The 14,639-nt window shown below is 44.1% G+C and overlaps 1 protein-coding gene across 1 annotated transcript; it reads left to right on the top strand.

Annotated features, from left to right (window-relative positions):
- The first annotated feature begins 1,386 nt into the window (after window positions 1-1,386).
- LOC123156903 (50S ribosomal protein L1) lies at window positions 1,387-9,248 on the top strand. Its single transcript, XM_044575095.1, has 10 exons — window positions 1,387-2,053; window positions 4,383-4,469; window positions 5,555-5,596; window positions 5,749-5,854; window positions 6,031-6,095; window positions 6,171-6,215; window positions 6,294-6,401; window positions 6,537-6,624; window positions 7,398-7,444; window positions 8,584-9,248. The coding sequence occupies exons 1-10, from the start codon at window positions 1,493-1,495 to the stop codon at window positions 8,659-8,661; spliced, it is 1,227 nt and encodes a 408-aa protein (XP_044431030.1). The 5' UTR covers window positions 1,387-1,492; the 3' UTR covers window positions 8,662-9,248.
- The last annotated feature ends 5,391 nt before the right edge of the window (window positions 9,249-14,639 follow it).

The following is a 14,639-nucleotide window of genomic DNA, read 5'->3' as shown; positions in this document are numbered from 1 at the left end:
CAAGAAATGCTAACTCCTCGATCTGAATCAAATCTCTCGCAACGAAGAAGAATTTCATCTCTTGCTAACAAGGACTTATTCGAAACACAAAGATATTTCTCTCATCTCTCATAGGATTCGAGTTTAGCACCAGAGAATCGTAAGCTTAACACTATACCCTCTTAATACTACGGTGGTCCTATTATCCAAGAAACAGAAAGATGAACTACGAAACAAATACTATGTCTTTGCTTCGCCTTCAAACTTCTCGGCTGCAGTCAATTTCTTCGGACAAGCACCGAACCAATTGCTTCACGTCAGCAATTTTTGGGGGGTCACTTTAATTTTCGCTGCCACGCAAGAAATTATCTTCGGAGTTTGTACCAAACTCCTCATGACTTCAGGGACTTGTCACTCTGTGTGCACTAGCAAATATATTAGTCCCCACACTGTTTATGACAACAATTTCCAAAAAATAAGGAGGTAAATTATTGCACCAACACCATCCATCTAGTTGCTTCAGCGGGGTCGCGTATTCATCCTTCACCATGACATCGTCGAGTTCCTCCTCCTGTATGCCTAGATCCATAAGCATCACTTCCACTTCTCCCGTATAGAGCCACAATCCAGAGGCGCAATATCCGTTGAGATCTCTAGCCCCAAGAAAACAACATTGTCGGACGAAAGAACCCTAGACCTCCCACTCCCCAAAACGAAAGAGACCAAGACGGGGTAGCGATCTAGATCGCCCTTGTTCAGCCATAATCCTTTCTTCCAAGGAAAACATGGTAGGGAAGGTGAGTCTCAACGGCGGCAGTGGCGCCGCCGAGAGAAAGAAAAAAAAACTAACTGAAGGGAACGTGCCGAACTGTTTTTGTTTTTTGTTGTTTAGAATTTCGTGCCGAACTGGATTTTTTTTTGAGACAATTCACCGAAGCTTTATTAACTCGTCACAATGTTTACAGAAATGGACGAAAGATTTCCCAGGTGACCTAACCAAACATGGCGGCCACCTCCCAGGGTAAGAGCATGCTTCGCTAAATTGTGAGCCTCAAAATTTGAGCTCCTATTTTCATAAACTATTTTACACGACGTAAAATAAGAAGAATGAGTAATGATCTCCTGGATTACCGCTCCATAACTTGATCGGTGATGCTTCTGAATGTCATCAACAACCACCTTACAATCTGATGCAACATGAATCCTCTGAATATACAAGTCGTCCGCTAGAGCCAATGCTTCCCTGACGGCAAACGCCTTAAGTGTTGTTGGGTCTGTAATGTGTCTGAACACCATTGCTGATGCCGAACTGGATGGTGCTATAGCAGTGCTAGTTGGGCCTAAACCAAAACGTCCTAGTAGGCCGACTCGTGCTATAGCAGTGTGCACCAGATCGAGCCCAGTCCAGTGCCCATGAGAGGGGAAACCCTCCCATTTCAGTCCATCTCCCATCGCTTCCTCACTTAAACCCCACGCCGCACCCCTCGCCGCCGGCCGCCGCCACGCCCTCACCATGGCTCACCTCCGCCTCCTCCTTTCCCACTCCCGCTGCCACCCGCATCCCCATCGCCTCCTCCCGCTCTTCCGCTTCTCCACCTCCAACTCTGGCGACCCCCCACCGCCGACCATCAAGCCCGTTTCCTACGCCCCGAAGCCGCAGGCCCCACCCGAGGAGGCCTCCTCGCCGGATGCCCGGAGCGCTAGCCCCGGGTGGCAGGACTCGCCTCCCAGGAGATTTGAGCAGCAGCCGCCGAATCCGCCGCGGCAGTTTACGCGGCAAGAGGTGCGGTTCGTCAAGGACGCGGGGCCCGCGATCGCGCCGGTGTCGTACCCGAGCAGGGTTGCGCCACTTCCGGAAGACCGTCCAGCGGAAGATGGGGCTGGGGAAGGGGTGAATGAGCAGGATCTGCGCGGCGAGGCGGAGCGGATTGAGATGAATGCTGAGCGGTCGAGGAGATCCATCTTCGGCGTGCCGGTGGAGGAGGAGACGGTGCCGTACCCATCGCTGATACCCGTTGCGAAGCGGCCGCAGAAGGTCGCCATTGATCTCGTCGATGCACTCCGCGAAATCAAGGTCTGCACTTCTCGTGATTCGGTTCATCGAGGTTCAAACTCGCAAATCAAAAATCTCGTTATGTTCCAATTGGGGATCATAGCTTTGTATAATTTGGACATGGTTTCATAGCACTAAGGTTTTCACATCGAGAAGAGTACCTCACTTGAAGTAGCATGATTTTGTTTGTTTAGTCAATGGGAAGGAGTGTTGGTGAAATAGCCATAGTTTAACTGGAATGCGACTACAAATTTTAGGATGGGATTAAGACGAATTTGATGTATGTTTTTGTTGTTGTTGCTGTGACAGTGGATTCTATCATACTAGGAAGAATGCTCCTATTTTGTTTAGGGTGTGTCTAGCTCTCATCTAAATGGGAATTAGCAAATCCATTTTGTTTATGCTGCCTTTGGCACTGTTGTTTGGTTATAACAATTCTGTTTTACCTGAGTTGATTTGACTTATTACCCTGTTTGGCTAACTGATTTTGCTATAATCAACAGAAACATAGTTTAAAATCTTGTTCTGCTAACAGAAGAAAGAAGAAATATCGAACTGTGTTTCATTTTGCCATGTTAGTTAACATCAACACCCTGTATGCAAACAAGACTCTAGTTTCTCCACAACAGCTTTAAAATAAGTTGAGCATTCTCAAACTGGCATATGATCTTTGTATGTAGATGATACAAACATTCATTGCATTCTTGTTTTTGCCCTTAGGTTGTAGGGAAAGTTCATAGGCGTTGTGATGGGCGCAAGATGTTAATGGCGCTGGTAGGAAAAACAGAGCGCTAGATTAGGTTAACTATAACATTCTGGAAGAGAGATTTTCTTGTTGATTGAACCAAAATGATGCCAACTTATACCCTAGCAGAAGACCTGGAATTGACTGATCTAGACTAGTATTGTACCATCTTACTGAACCCTTAGTTAACCACTAAATGGTGACCAAGCCTCCCTTGCCTTGTTATCGTTCTCTTTGCACTACTTCAGTTGTGGCAGAGACCGGCAGGACCTGATCTCTGAGTCTTACTATCTGCTGCCTCTGCTCTTCCTAGTCCTGATCCAGCGCCATTGCTGGCTCCATTTTCTTTTCTGCTTGCTGGCCAAGTGTCCGCCTCTCTGATAATACCTTCACATGTCAGAGTTCACAGCACATTACATGTTAATATGTTATGCAAGCTACTGTTCTATCCAGTATTCACCACAATTTCGCTCTAGGCATGTGGTTTGCATTGAGATTTGAGATGCTACACATGACGTTATGTTGTTCTGTTACGGTGAAATAGTGAAACCTAAATGAATATAATAAAGTTCATGTGTCATACACTTGTATCACTGCTGAACTACCACAAACGACCTGGGGCATTCTGAACACAGGATCTTTGGAGCGTTTTCAGTCTTGTAGGATTTTTTGAGCTAAAACGGTTAACGAGCCAAGTTCATGCGTTCGGCAATATTTTTTGTTAGATTGAACTATTCATGATGAATTGTTTCTGTGATGAAAAGCCACAAAGTGTCCTTGCTCAAGCGGCTAGGTAATAGATTATTGATTCTAACATGATAAGTTGCAATTAGTTGTCAGTTTAGGTGTCTTGCAACACCCCTATGAAGCAAGATCTCTAACATTACTAAGAAAGCTTATTTTGTCTGCGAGTGATTAGTGACAGAATTCTGTAGTATACGTGTAGTAGCTTTAAAAAATATACTTGAAGAGAGGATAGTGTAATTTTCAGAAGAGTACGCTTGTAAGTTGTAAGAGTACACTGTGGTTACTTCTGAGATTGTTTTGTGGAGGATGTTTGGGAAAAATGTTCAGTGGGAAACTACCCTCCTGGCAATAACCCTCTGGAAACCATGTGTAAGAGGTGTCGAATAACTATGAAAATAGAATATGTGGGGGAGGTGATGTTCTATTAACATGTATAACTTGAAAATCAAACCCTATCACATTTTAGGAGGTATAAAAAAGAGGAACAGCAAAATGAACAGCGGTGATGAAAATCTTAATCGTACTAAATATGTGTTTTTCCTAGCTCCAAATGTGATTGGGTTTTAACTTAATTTTTTTAGGTTTATAAAACATAAACCTCACTGTGATGCTGGAGAAAAAAAAGTAGCTGTGAATGGTGTTCATTAGCTTTCTCTCCATACATTCAAGACCTTTGTTCAATGTTCAATTCTCATGGGACATATAAGAATAAGATGACTTTTAAGCTGTCAAGTGTGGGAAAATGTAGAAATGCTTTATGTTTCACACACTTTATGTTCCACAAAACTTGATAATCTAATTGTTTAGTCAAGAAATAGTAATCAAATGGTCTTACTTTGTTCTGTTGTTTTCTTCCAGACCAGTGCAAATGAGAAGAAGCGGAATTTTACTGAAACAGTGGAAGCTCATGTGATGTTAGGCGTTGATCCACGTCGTGGTGACCAGGTCTGCTTCGCTTCTTTAAAAAGTACATTGAAGCACACCTTTTATCCTGTCATATTTTCTCACTATTGCTACTCTATGGAAATTTAACCTGCCATGTTACTGAACCACTTATTGCCAGCTGCATTTGCTGCTGCACTGCCAAGACCTGTTTACTCTGGTTTCACTTGAGTGTATGTGATCTTTCCTGGTCTTTCACAGTAGCTCATTTGCTCAAGCCACCGGTAATGGCTGAAGCTGTGGTTCTCGTGGCATAAGCATCGAGTATCTGATTTCTGTATCAATCCCACAGAGCATCTGTTTTGTTGATCTTTTGCTTATTTGTTGAAGTTCGATTTGATTGTCAACTTAGTGCCTTCAAAAAACGGTCATCTAGGTGTCATGTTACTGAGCCAAGTCATTTGGCAAGGTTAGCAATTCCAGTGCCGTAGTACGCCATTTTCTTGCAATTACCGGATAAACCTAATTGACACACTTGTGCAATTTTGTACACATGGTTCTGTTGGAAGGTTTGAAGCACATGCAATTGCATATTCTCATCTTCTGGTTCCACGCACAAACAACACAGCCTGCGTGCTGCGTGATTCAGCATGCACGATTTTCCAGCACTCGTGCTCCCTTTCTCCTTCATGTGGCTAGCACTTCCCTGTACGAGGCATGATCTAGGGTTTCATGACTGGATCAACCAGTTATGACGACAAAAACACAGATGTAAGAAGCTAACTGATTGGAATAATTTGTCGATTCTTGTAAAAAAGCCCAGCTGATATTAGTGTATGACATTGTATTTGCCACGAAACCAAAGTTCCCCAATGTGTTGAAGCCAGTGTAGAAGCTATGTGATTTAACAGGGATGCTGCTGAAGTCTTGTCTCTATACCTGTTGAGGCCTATCTAACACATTCTAATAAAGAAGAAATGTTGGCCAGAGGTTTTGTGCATGCTAAGAAATGATGATTAACTAATTCTTCTCCAGTTGAATAGCCAAGTTGCCTCATGAATTTTTTAATTTTTTTCAATCTGCTTGTGAACGTTAGATTACTGGAAAATTATCTTCTGACACTGACCAAAAATTTCCCTGGCATACAGATGGTCCGTGGCGCCATAACTTTGCCGCATGGCACTGGCAAGGTACCTTTCTAAATATCGTTCACAGCCTATTTTACAGGCATTGGGTATACACCATCTCTGTTTCGTAAGGAACAACAAAAAGAGTTCTTGCATCCCAAATGGTGCCTTTGTTTTATATGAGTACTTCATGCTGAGGTCCTTCTCTTTATAAGACTGTTAGGGTAGCAGTATTTGCGGAAGGGCCTGCAGCAGAGGAAGCTAGAGCAGCTGGAGCAGATGTTGTTGGTGGTGACGAGCTGATTGAGGAGATTCGCAAAGGTACTTTATTTCCTTTAGTATGTTACGGTTTTTGGAACTTACTTTCCTTGGAATATCACCAATACCTGCTCTCACTCCCTAGTACCCCATCCTATGTTTTCCTTAGTTTCATCTGTGATGTTTGACATTCTTGTTGATTGGAATTCCTTTTTTCCACCTATGATTATACATATTAGGAGGAGGCAAACTAAGTTTCGACAAGTGCATAGCAACCCCAATGTTCATGCCTCGGCTTTCAAAGGTATCAGTGTGGGCTTTTGGACACCTATGTTATTTCTTGGTTGACATATCATTAACAACCTGACTGATTCTCCAGGTCGCTAGAATATTGGGTCCGCGTGGTTTGATGCCAAATCCTAAGGTAGGCATCTTCCCTTTTCATTTTATTTTGGAATCACACTGAAGTTTTCTGCCTTTCTTGACACTTCAAATCTTATAGTTAGGGTCTGTGACAAATGATGTTTCTGGTGCTGTCAAAGCGGCAAAATCAGGTCGTGTTGATTTCAAGATAGATAAAACTGCTATAGTGCATGTTGGCCTTGGAAAGGTATGGGACATGGCCATCAATATTAATACACATATGCCTAGTGAATTTATCAATATAATTATGTACATAGTCAAGCAACTCCTTACTTTGCAATTCTGTGTTGTTCCTCATTATAGTTTGTGTTGTTTTTTGCAGATCAATTTTTCTGAGGAGAGTTTACGTGAAAATATTGGTGCTTTCGTAAATGCACTTTTACTTGCTAAGCCGGTGGGCTTAAAGAAAAGTAAGTGAGCGGCTAGTGCTGCTAACATGCTTATACCAATATTTTGTATCAACATTGTACCTTATTAGTGAATATTACTCAACTACAAATTTATGAACTTCAAACTATTTTATATTGTGGTATACATTAAAATACAAAGGTGAACATGGGTGCACGCACACCCATTACAAGAAAGTATATAAAAAATAGCCAAAAATTCAAATAATTCTAAAATTTTGGGGTATCATACTTGGTCAACTGGTCTACTCACATGCACTCAGAAATGACACCCATGGCATTCTTAGCGAAGAAAAGAAAATTGGATCTCCAAATTACTTCGAACAGTGTCTTTTTTTAGCACCGATTTTGTCTTTTTTGCCTAGAATACCATGGATTTCATTTTTTCGTGAAACTTCATACGCGAGTAGAGCACTCTGCCATGTATGATACAAAAATATTCAGATTTTTTTCTAGTATTTTTCTGATTTTACTGTTCATAACTGGTGCGCTTGAAACCATGTTTCAAAATTCGTCTCCGTGTATGAACTCTGAGTCTGACTGATTTTGTTTGATCCTTCTCTGTCAGTTTCAATACTTTGGACACTTGACATGAAACGCCAGTGCCCAGTTTAAGAAATCAATTTGAGTACCTAATTCAGATGGCGAATTAGGCAATAGCTCATTCTTAGATATTAATATTTCTCTCCATGCACGTTTTGATATTTACATATTGTTTCTCTGATAATTGTGATGATGGTATTAAATCCAAGCTATTAACACTCACTTTCTTTCAGCTTCAAAATATGTTGGATACGTGAAGAAGTTCACGCTGAGTAGCACAGTAAGCTCTTTTCTCTTCCACTTCTATCTGATGTATCATTGGTTTCACTTTCTAGGTATGTCACATAATATTTCACCCAAAATTAATAACATGTTAAAAGACCTTTTCGGTTTTCATCTTCTTACGACCTTATATGTTATATTCCTTTTTATGACAACATTATGGGAGCGCTCTACTTTACATTTGAGTAACAATAATAAATACTCTACAAAATAAGATATGAAAGGCTACAGAAGACTGAAAAAGGGCACATGGCTTCATAATCTGGAAAATCAGCATAACTGAAAAGGAAAAAAGGAAAAAACTGAGTGCCAGACATTTTGGTACTAGTTGTCCCGCAGGCATTATCACTTATTTGTGCATGTGCGAAACAAATTTGAAATTATGCATGCTTTCTTCCGCAAAACTCTTTCTGTACTCTTGAAAGTAGGTAGTATTAGTAGTGCGTATTTATCCATTATGCTACTCCCACTGATCCATATTAATTTTCGCTGATTTAGTACAACTTTATACTAAATGAACGACAATTAATATGGTTTGGAGGGAGTATTTTTGTGAAAGTTATGGAGCAATGTGCTAGAAACAGTAGGCTTGTACTGGACTCGCAGCACTAGCAAGTGCACTATTATCTTTAGAGCGAGGATCCTTCCTCTCTCTAAGTTGACCCTATATACGGAGAAAGGTGAAATTACTGCTAGGTACTTGATAACTTTGCTAATGGTTTGCATCAAGTTGACCCTGATGGTATTTTAGTTGTCTGACATGATTCTGGCTTTGGTGGTCTGTATTGTCCCATGAGAGGTCTTGTGAAATGCTACAGTTAAACCTATGCTGTGTTTGTACAGCTTGATCAGTATGTTAGTACTATCAAGAGTTGCAATGATTGCTAGTGGCTCTGTCATTGTTAGCGGTGTAAACTGAAAGTAAGGCTGCTTGTGATATCACACCTAAACATGTTCAAATGTAACCCTTACGAGCATTGTCCCAACTTCTTCCATCTTTCATTTTCACATACCGTGCTCCAGCTTGGTAGTTTCCACCGCCTGTCCAGGGTTGAGCCCTGGGTTTTTGACGGCGGGCAGCATCTCCTTGGATTGCTCTTATCTTTTATGTCTCTTACCGGAGGAACTTTCTTGCAGATGGGACCTGGATTTCCTGTTACTATACCATCGCTATCGGCAGCTGCTGATGACTATAGCAAGGCGCATGTGAGCTAAGTCGGTATAAATCAAATCTGAACGAACCATTTTATTTTTGGGGTACTTGCAACCAGTTCCTTGCAAGTGGCTGGCCTATCGCAGCGGAGCATGGCGTGTGATAACCAGACTGAGCAGTTGGATGGGTTGCTGTTCTGACACGCTCGGATGATAATTTTGTGGTCAAAAACTTCCAGCAAACCTTATCTCGTTAAATTCGGCACGGTCACACAAATTATGTGGTTTGTTTTGCTGGCCCACTCATGTCATCCTACTCATAGCTCAGCAGTCTGTCGTGTGTAATCGCAATGTAATATTGAGTTCATTACCAGAGAAGAATATATTATTTTCTCTTGCGGGGCATAACTAGAGAAGACTAGTTATAGGTCTGGCATCTGAGTGATCAGTGTCCACTAGGAAGTAACCGGTTTTTGCTGGGCTTATGTTAGTATAGTTAGCGTATTTATTGCAGCTGGTGTGATGCAGTTCTAGGTCGTCATCTCATCCAGCTTGTGCACCTGGGAAAATAAAATGGTTTGTGTTGTCTCTGCTCTGTTGGTATACAATATCTGTGACCGCCGTCAAAAGATTTGGACCTCCTTTGTTTCCTGCTGTGTTTTTTTTGGTGGTGTTCCTGCTGCCTGCTGGGGGACTTTTCAAAGCAGACAGGGCTGGCTGCTTAATGGGCCAACATCAGTATAGGCTAGTGACAAAACAAGGAATTATGTTGAAACGGATGCATTTTGGCTTGTTTAGCGCTGTCCCGTCGGCCCACTAGTGCTACATGTATGTGGTATTTTAGGATATCAGACGCACACCTCATGCATTTCTAAGCTGCCTGCTCCGAAGTGATGCCTCCAAGAAGGAAATATGTAATCGAACTTATGGTGAAACTGTGCCTTTAATTAGATGAACACTGCAGGGTGTGGCTGAGCTGTGTTGTGAGATTCATCGGGGGAACTTTTATAGGGAGAGGTAACTGGAAGATCCACATGTGTGTTGATGCACTACCTGCAGATGCAGTGGCGTTGAAATTTATTTTGCAATTGGCTCAGTCTCTAGGTTGCAGCAAGCTTCTGGTCAATCCTGATAACATAGAGGCTGTGGAGGCAATGAAGGATGCTGACATGTCTTTTGGAGTAGCAGTGGCACGGCACTCTTTGATGGCTGCTTCCACATTGCTTGTTTTCGAGGAGTTCAGGTCCAGTCTTTGCGTCTCCGACGCTTTGACTGCCGGGGTGTTGAATATATGATTGTGCATGTATATTTTGTATCTTGGCCCACCTTCTAGTCTTTGTATAGTTCAGGCTGAGGCCCACCTTGTACTGCATATATACATGCGGTATCCACCGATCAATACATCGAGTTGCATTGCCAAAACTTTATTCTTCAACATGGTATCATACCTACGATCCTAACCCTACTCCTTGCCGCCACCGCCGCTGTTGCCGCACCACGCCGTCACTGCCACACCCCGACGCCGCTGCCGCCGCGCTGCCGCCCGTGTCCAGCCGCCACCTCCCCTACCCGCTTTCGCACCCCTCATCCCTAACCCTAGCCGCGCCGCCTCTCCCGGGCCGCGCCGCACCACCTCCCATCCCGCACCCATGGCATCCCTCGGATCCTCCGGCACGACCTGCACCACCCGCACCAACCCGTTCGCCAGCCCCGACCCCGTTCTCATCCGCGATCTCAACATCCTCGGTCGGGTTCCCGTCGTCCTCGATCATCTCACCCCCACCTACTATGCCTGGAAGACGTACTTCTCCCTTGTGTTCCGTGAGTACAATCTCCGGGATCACGTTGATGGCTCTGTGGATTCCCGGTTCATGGAAGACGACGAGGAGTGGATGACCATCGACGCCACTCTCACCCGTTGGTTCTACACCACCATCTCGGAGGACCACTTCCACACGGTGGTCTCTGCTGAGGATGATGCTCTCGCCGTCTGGACCAAGCTCAACGGCCTCTTCACCGACAACGCGCTCCAGCGCAAGGTTTTCTTGCACGGCGAGTTCTTTGGGTGTCAGCAACACGACTTGTCCGTTGACGATTATTGCATGTGCCTCAAGAAACTCGTTGACGAGCTCCATGACCTCGGTGAGAAGGTCTCCGACGAGCTTCTTCTCAGCACGCTCATCGCTGGCCTGAACGACTACTTCGGGAACGCCGCCTCCAACATCCCCCTCATCACCGACCCGAATTTTCCCAAGCTCGTGGCGTACCTGAAGCCGGAGGAAAGGAGGATGACGATGTCGCGCACTCGGGACACTCACACGGTCCTCACCGTCGGCACCCACGTCGGCGCCCCGCCCACCGCCCCGGCCCCTCAGCCGCGGCCCGCTCCGGGCTCCTTCCAGGCGCCGCCCCCACCCGGGTTCCCCTACCCGCAGCAGCAGCCGACACCCGCCAAGCGCCGCGGTGGTCGCAAGCCACAGTAGCAGCAGTCGGCCGCCCAGGGCGGGGCCCCTCGTCAGCAGCAGCAGCCGCTCCCGTCGGCACCATGGCAGGCCGGCCAGAATCCCTGGACGGGGGTTGTTCATGCGTACTCCATGCCGGTACCGCGCGCCCCCGTGTTGGGGAACGTAGTAATTTCAAAAAATTTCCTACGCACACGCAAGATCATGGTGATGCATAGCAACGAGAGGGGAGAGTGTTGTCCAAGTACCCTCGTAGACCGTAAGCGGAAGCGTTATGACAACGCGGTTGATGTAGTCGTACGTCTTCACGATCCGACCGATCCAAGCACCGAACGTACGGCACCTCCGAGTTCAGCACACGTTCAGCTCGACGACGATCCCCGGACTCCGATCCAGCAGGGTGTCGGGGATGAGTTCCGTCAGCACGACGACGTGGTGACGATGATGATGTTCTACCGACGCAGGGCTTCACCTAAACACTGCAACGATATGATCGAGGTGGAATATGGTGGAGGGGGGCACCGCACACGGCTAAGGAACGATCACGAAGATCAACTTGTGTCTATGGGGTGCCCCCCCGTATATAAAGGAGTGGAGGAGGGGGAGGGCCGGCCCTCTCTATGGCGCGCCCTAGGGGAGTCCTACTTCTACCGGGAGTAGGATTCCCCCTTTCCTAGTAGAACCAGGAGCCCTTCCATGTAATAGGAGTAGGAGAGAAGGAAAGGGAAGAGAGAAGGGAAGGAAGGAGGGGGCGCAGCCCCTCCCCCTAGTCCAATTTGGACTAGGCCTTGGGGGGGCGCGCGGCCTGCCCTAGACAGCCCCTCTCTCTTTCCCGTATGGCCCAATAAGGCCTAATACTTCTCCCGGCGAATTCCCGTAACTCTTCGGTACTCCGAAAAATACCCGAATCACTCGGAACCTTTCCGAAGTCCGAATATAGTCGTCCAATATATCGATCTTTACGTCTCGACCATTTCGAGACTCCTCGTCATGTCCCCGATCTCATCCGGGACTCCGTACTCCTTCGGTACATCAAAACTCATAAACTCATAATAAAACTGTCATCGAAACCTTAAGCGTGCGGACCCTACGGGTTCGAGAACTATGTAGACATGACCGAGACACGTCTCCAGTCAATAACCAATAGCGGAACCTGGATGCTCATATTGGCTCCTACATATTCTACGAAGATCTTTATCGGTCAAACCGCATAACAACATACGTTGTTCCCTTTGTCATCGGTATGTTACTTGCCTGAGATTTGATCGTTGGTATCCAATACCTAGTTCAATCTCGTTACCGGCAAGTCTCTTTACTCATTCCGTAATACATCATCTCGCAACTAACTCATTAGTCACATTGCTTGCAAGGCTTATAGTGATGTGCATTACCGAGAGGGCCCAGAGATACCTCTCCGACAATCGGAGTGACAAATCCTAATCTCGAAATACGCCAACCCAACATGTACCTTTGGAGACATTTGTAGAGCTCCTTTATAATCACCCAGTTACGTTGTGACGTTTGGTAGCACACAAAGTGTTCCTCCGGTAAACGGGAGTTGCATAATCTCATAGTCATAGGAACATGTATAAGTTATGAAGAAAGCAATAGCAACATACTAAACGATCAAGTGCTAAGCTAACGGAATGGGTCAAGTCAATCACATCATTCTCTCAATGATGTGATCCCGTTAATCAAATGACAACTCTTTTGTCCATGGCTAGGAAACATAACCATCTTTGATAAACGAGCTAGTCAAGTAGAGGCATACTAGTGACACTATGTTTGTCTATGTATTCACACATGTATTATGTTTTCGGTTAATACAATTTTAGCATGAATAATAAACATTTATCATGATGTAAGGAAATAAATAATAACTTTATTATTGCCTCTAGGGCATATTTCCTTCAGTCTCCCACTTGCACTAGAGTCAATAATCTAGTTCACATCATCATGTGATTCAACACCAATATTCACATCTGTATGTGATTAACACCCATAGTTCACATCGTCATATGATCAACACCCAAAGGGTTTACTAGAGTCAATAATCTAGTTCACATCGCTATGTGATTAACACCCAAAAGAGTACTAAGGTATGATCATGTTTTGCTCGTGAGAGGAGTTTAGTCAATGGGTCTGTCACATTCAGAGCCGTATGTATTTTGCAAATATTCTATGGCTTCAATGCTCTGCACGGAGCTACTCTAGCTAATTGCTCCCACTTTCAATATGTATCCAGATTGAGACTTAGAGTCATCTGGATCAGTGTAAAAGTTTGTATCGATGTAACTTTTATGACGAACTCTTTTATCATCTCCATAATCGAGAAACATCTCCTTAGTCCACTAAGGATAATTTTGACCAATGTCCAGTGATCTACTCCTAGATCACTATTGTACTCCCTTGCCAAACCAGGGCAGAGTATACAATAGGTCTGGTCCATAGCATGGCATACTTTTATAGAACCTATGACTGATGCATAGGGAATGACTTTCATTCTCTTTCTATTTTCTGTCGTGGTCGGGATTTGAGTCTTACTCAATTTCATACCTTTGCAACACAGGCAAGAATTCTTTCTTTGACTGTTCCATTTTGAACTACTTCAAAATCTTGTCAAGGTATGTACTTATTGAAAATCTTATCAAGCGTCTTGATCTATCTCAATAGATCTTGATGCTCAATATGTAAGCAGCTTCACTGAGGTCTTTCTTTGAAAAACTCCTTTCAAACACTCCTTTATGCTTTCCAAAAAAATTCTACATCATTTCTGATCAACAATATGTTACTCACATATATTTATCAGAAAGGTGGTAGTGTTCCCACTCACTTTACTGTAAATACAGGCTTCACCGCAAGTCTGTATAAAACTATATGCTTTGATCAACTCATCAAAGCATATATTCCAACTCCGAGATGCTTGCACCAGTCCATTGATGGATCGCTGGAGCTTGCACATTTTGTTAGCACCTTTAGGATTAACAAAACCTTCTGGTTGCATCATATACAACTCTTCTTTAAAAAATCCATTAAGGAATGCAGTTTTGACATCCATTTGCCAGATTTCATAAAATGTGGCAATTGCTAACATGATTCGGACAGACTTAAGCATCGATATGAGTGAGAAAATCTCATCGTATTCAACACCTTTGAACTTGTCGAAAACCTTTCGCAACAAGTCGAGCTTTGTAGATAGTAACACTACTATCAGTGTCCGTCTTCCTCTTGAAGATCCATTTATTTAACATGGCTTGCTGATCATCGAGCAAGTCAACCAAAGTCCATACTTTGTTCTCATACATGGATCCTATCTCAGATTTTATGGCCTCAAGCCATTTCACGGAATCTGGGCTCATCATCGCTTCCTCATAGTTCGTAGGTTTATCATGGTCTAGTAACATGACTTCCAGAACATGATTACCGTACCACTCTGGTGCGGATCTTACTCTGAAAGACCTACGAGGTTTGGTAGTAACTTGATTTGAAGTTTCATGATCATCATCATTAACTTCCTCACTAATTGGTGTAGGAATCACTGGAACTGATTTCTGTGATGAACTACTTTCCAATAAGGGA

Source organism: Triticum aestivum, chromosome 7B (assembly GCF_018294505.1).
Source record: "Triticum aestivum cultivar Chinese Spring chromosome 7B, IWGSC CS RefSeq v2.1, whole genome shotgun sequence".
Lineage (NCBI taxonomy): Eukaryota > Viridiplantae > Streptophyta > Magnoliopsida > Poales > Poaceae > Triticum > Triticum aestivum.
Note: the sequence above shows the minus strand (reverse complement) of the source record. Positions and strands in the feature narration are given on the sequence as shown.

Bases quoted from the DNA above. Each gene is read 5' to 3' on its own strand.
- LOC123156903 (XM_044575095.1), top strand. From the start codon at position 1,493: ATGGCTCACCTCCGCCTCCTCCTTTCCCACTCCCGCTGCCACCCGCAT. The intron at 4,470-5,554 runs GTCTGCTTCGCT...CCTGGCATACAG, and splicing joins ATCCACGTCGTGGTGACCAG to ATGGTCCGTGGCGCCATAAC. The intron at 6,216-6,293 runs GTAGGCATCTTC...CAAATCTTATAG, and splicing joins GTTTGATGCCAAATCCTAAG to TTAGGGTCTGTGACAAATGA.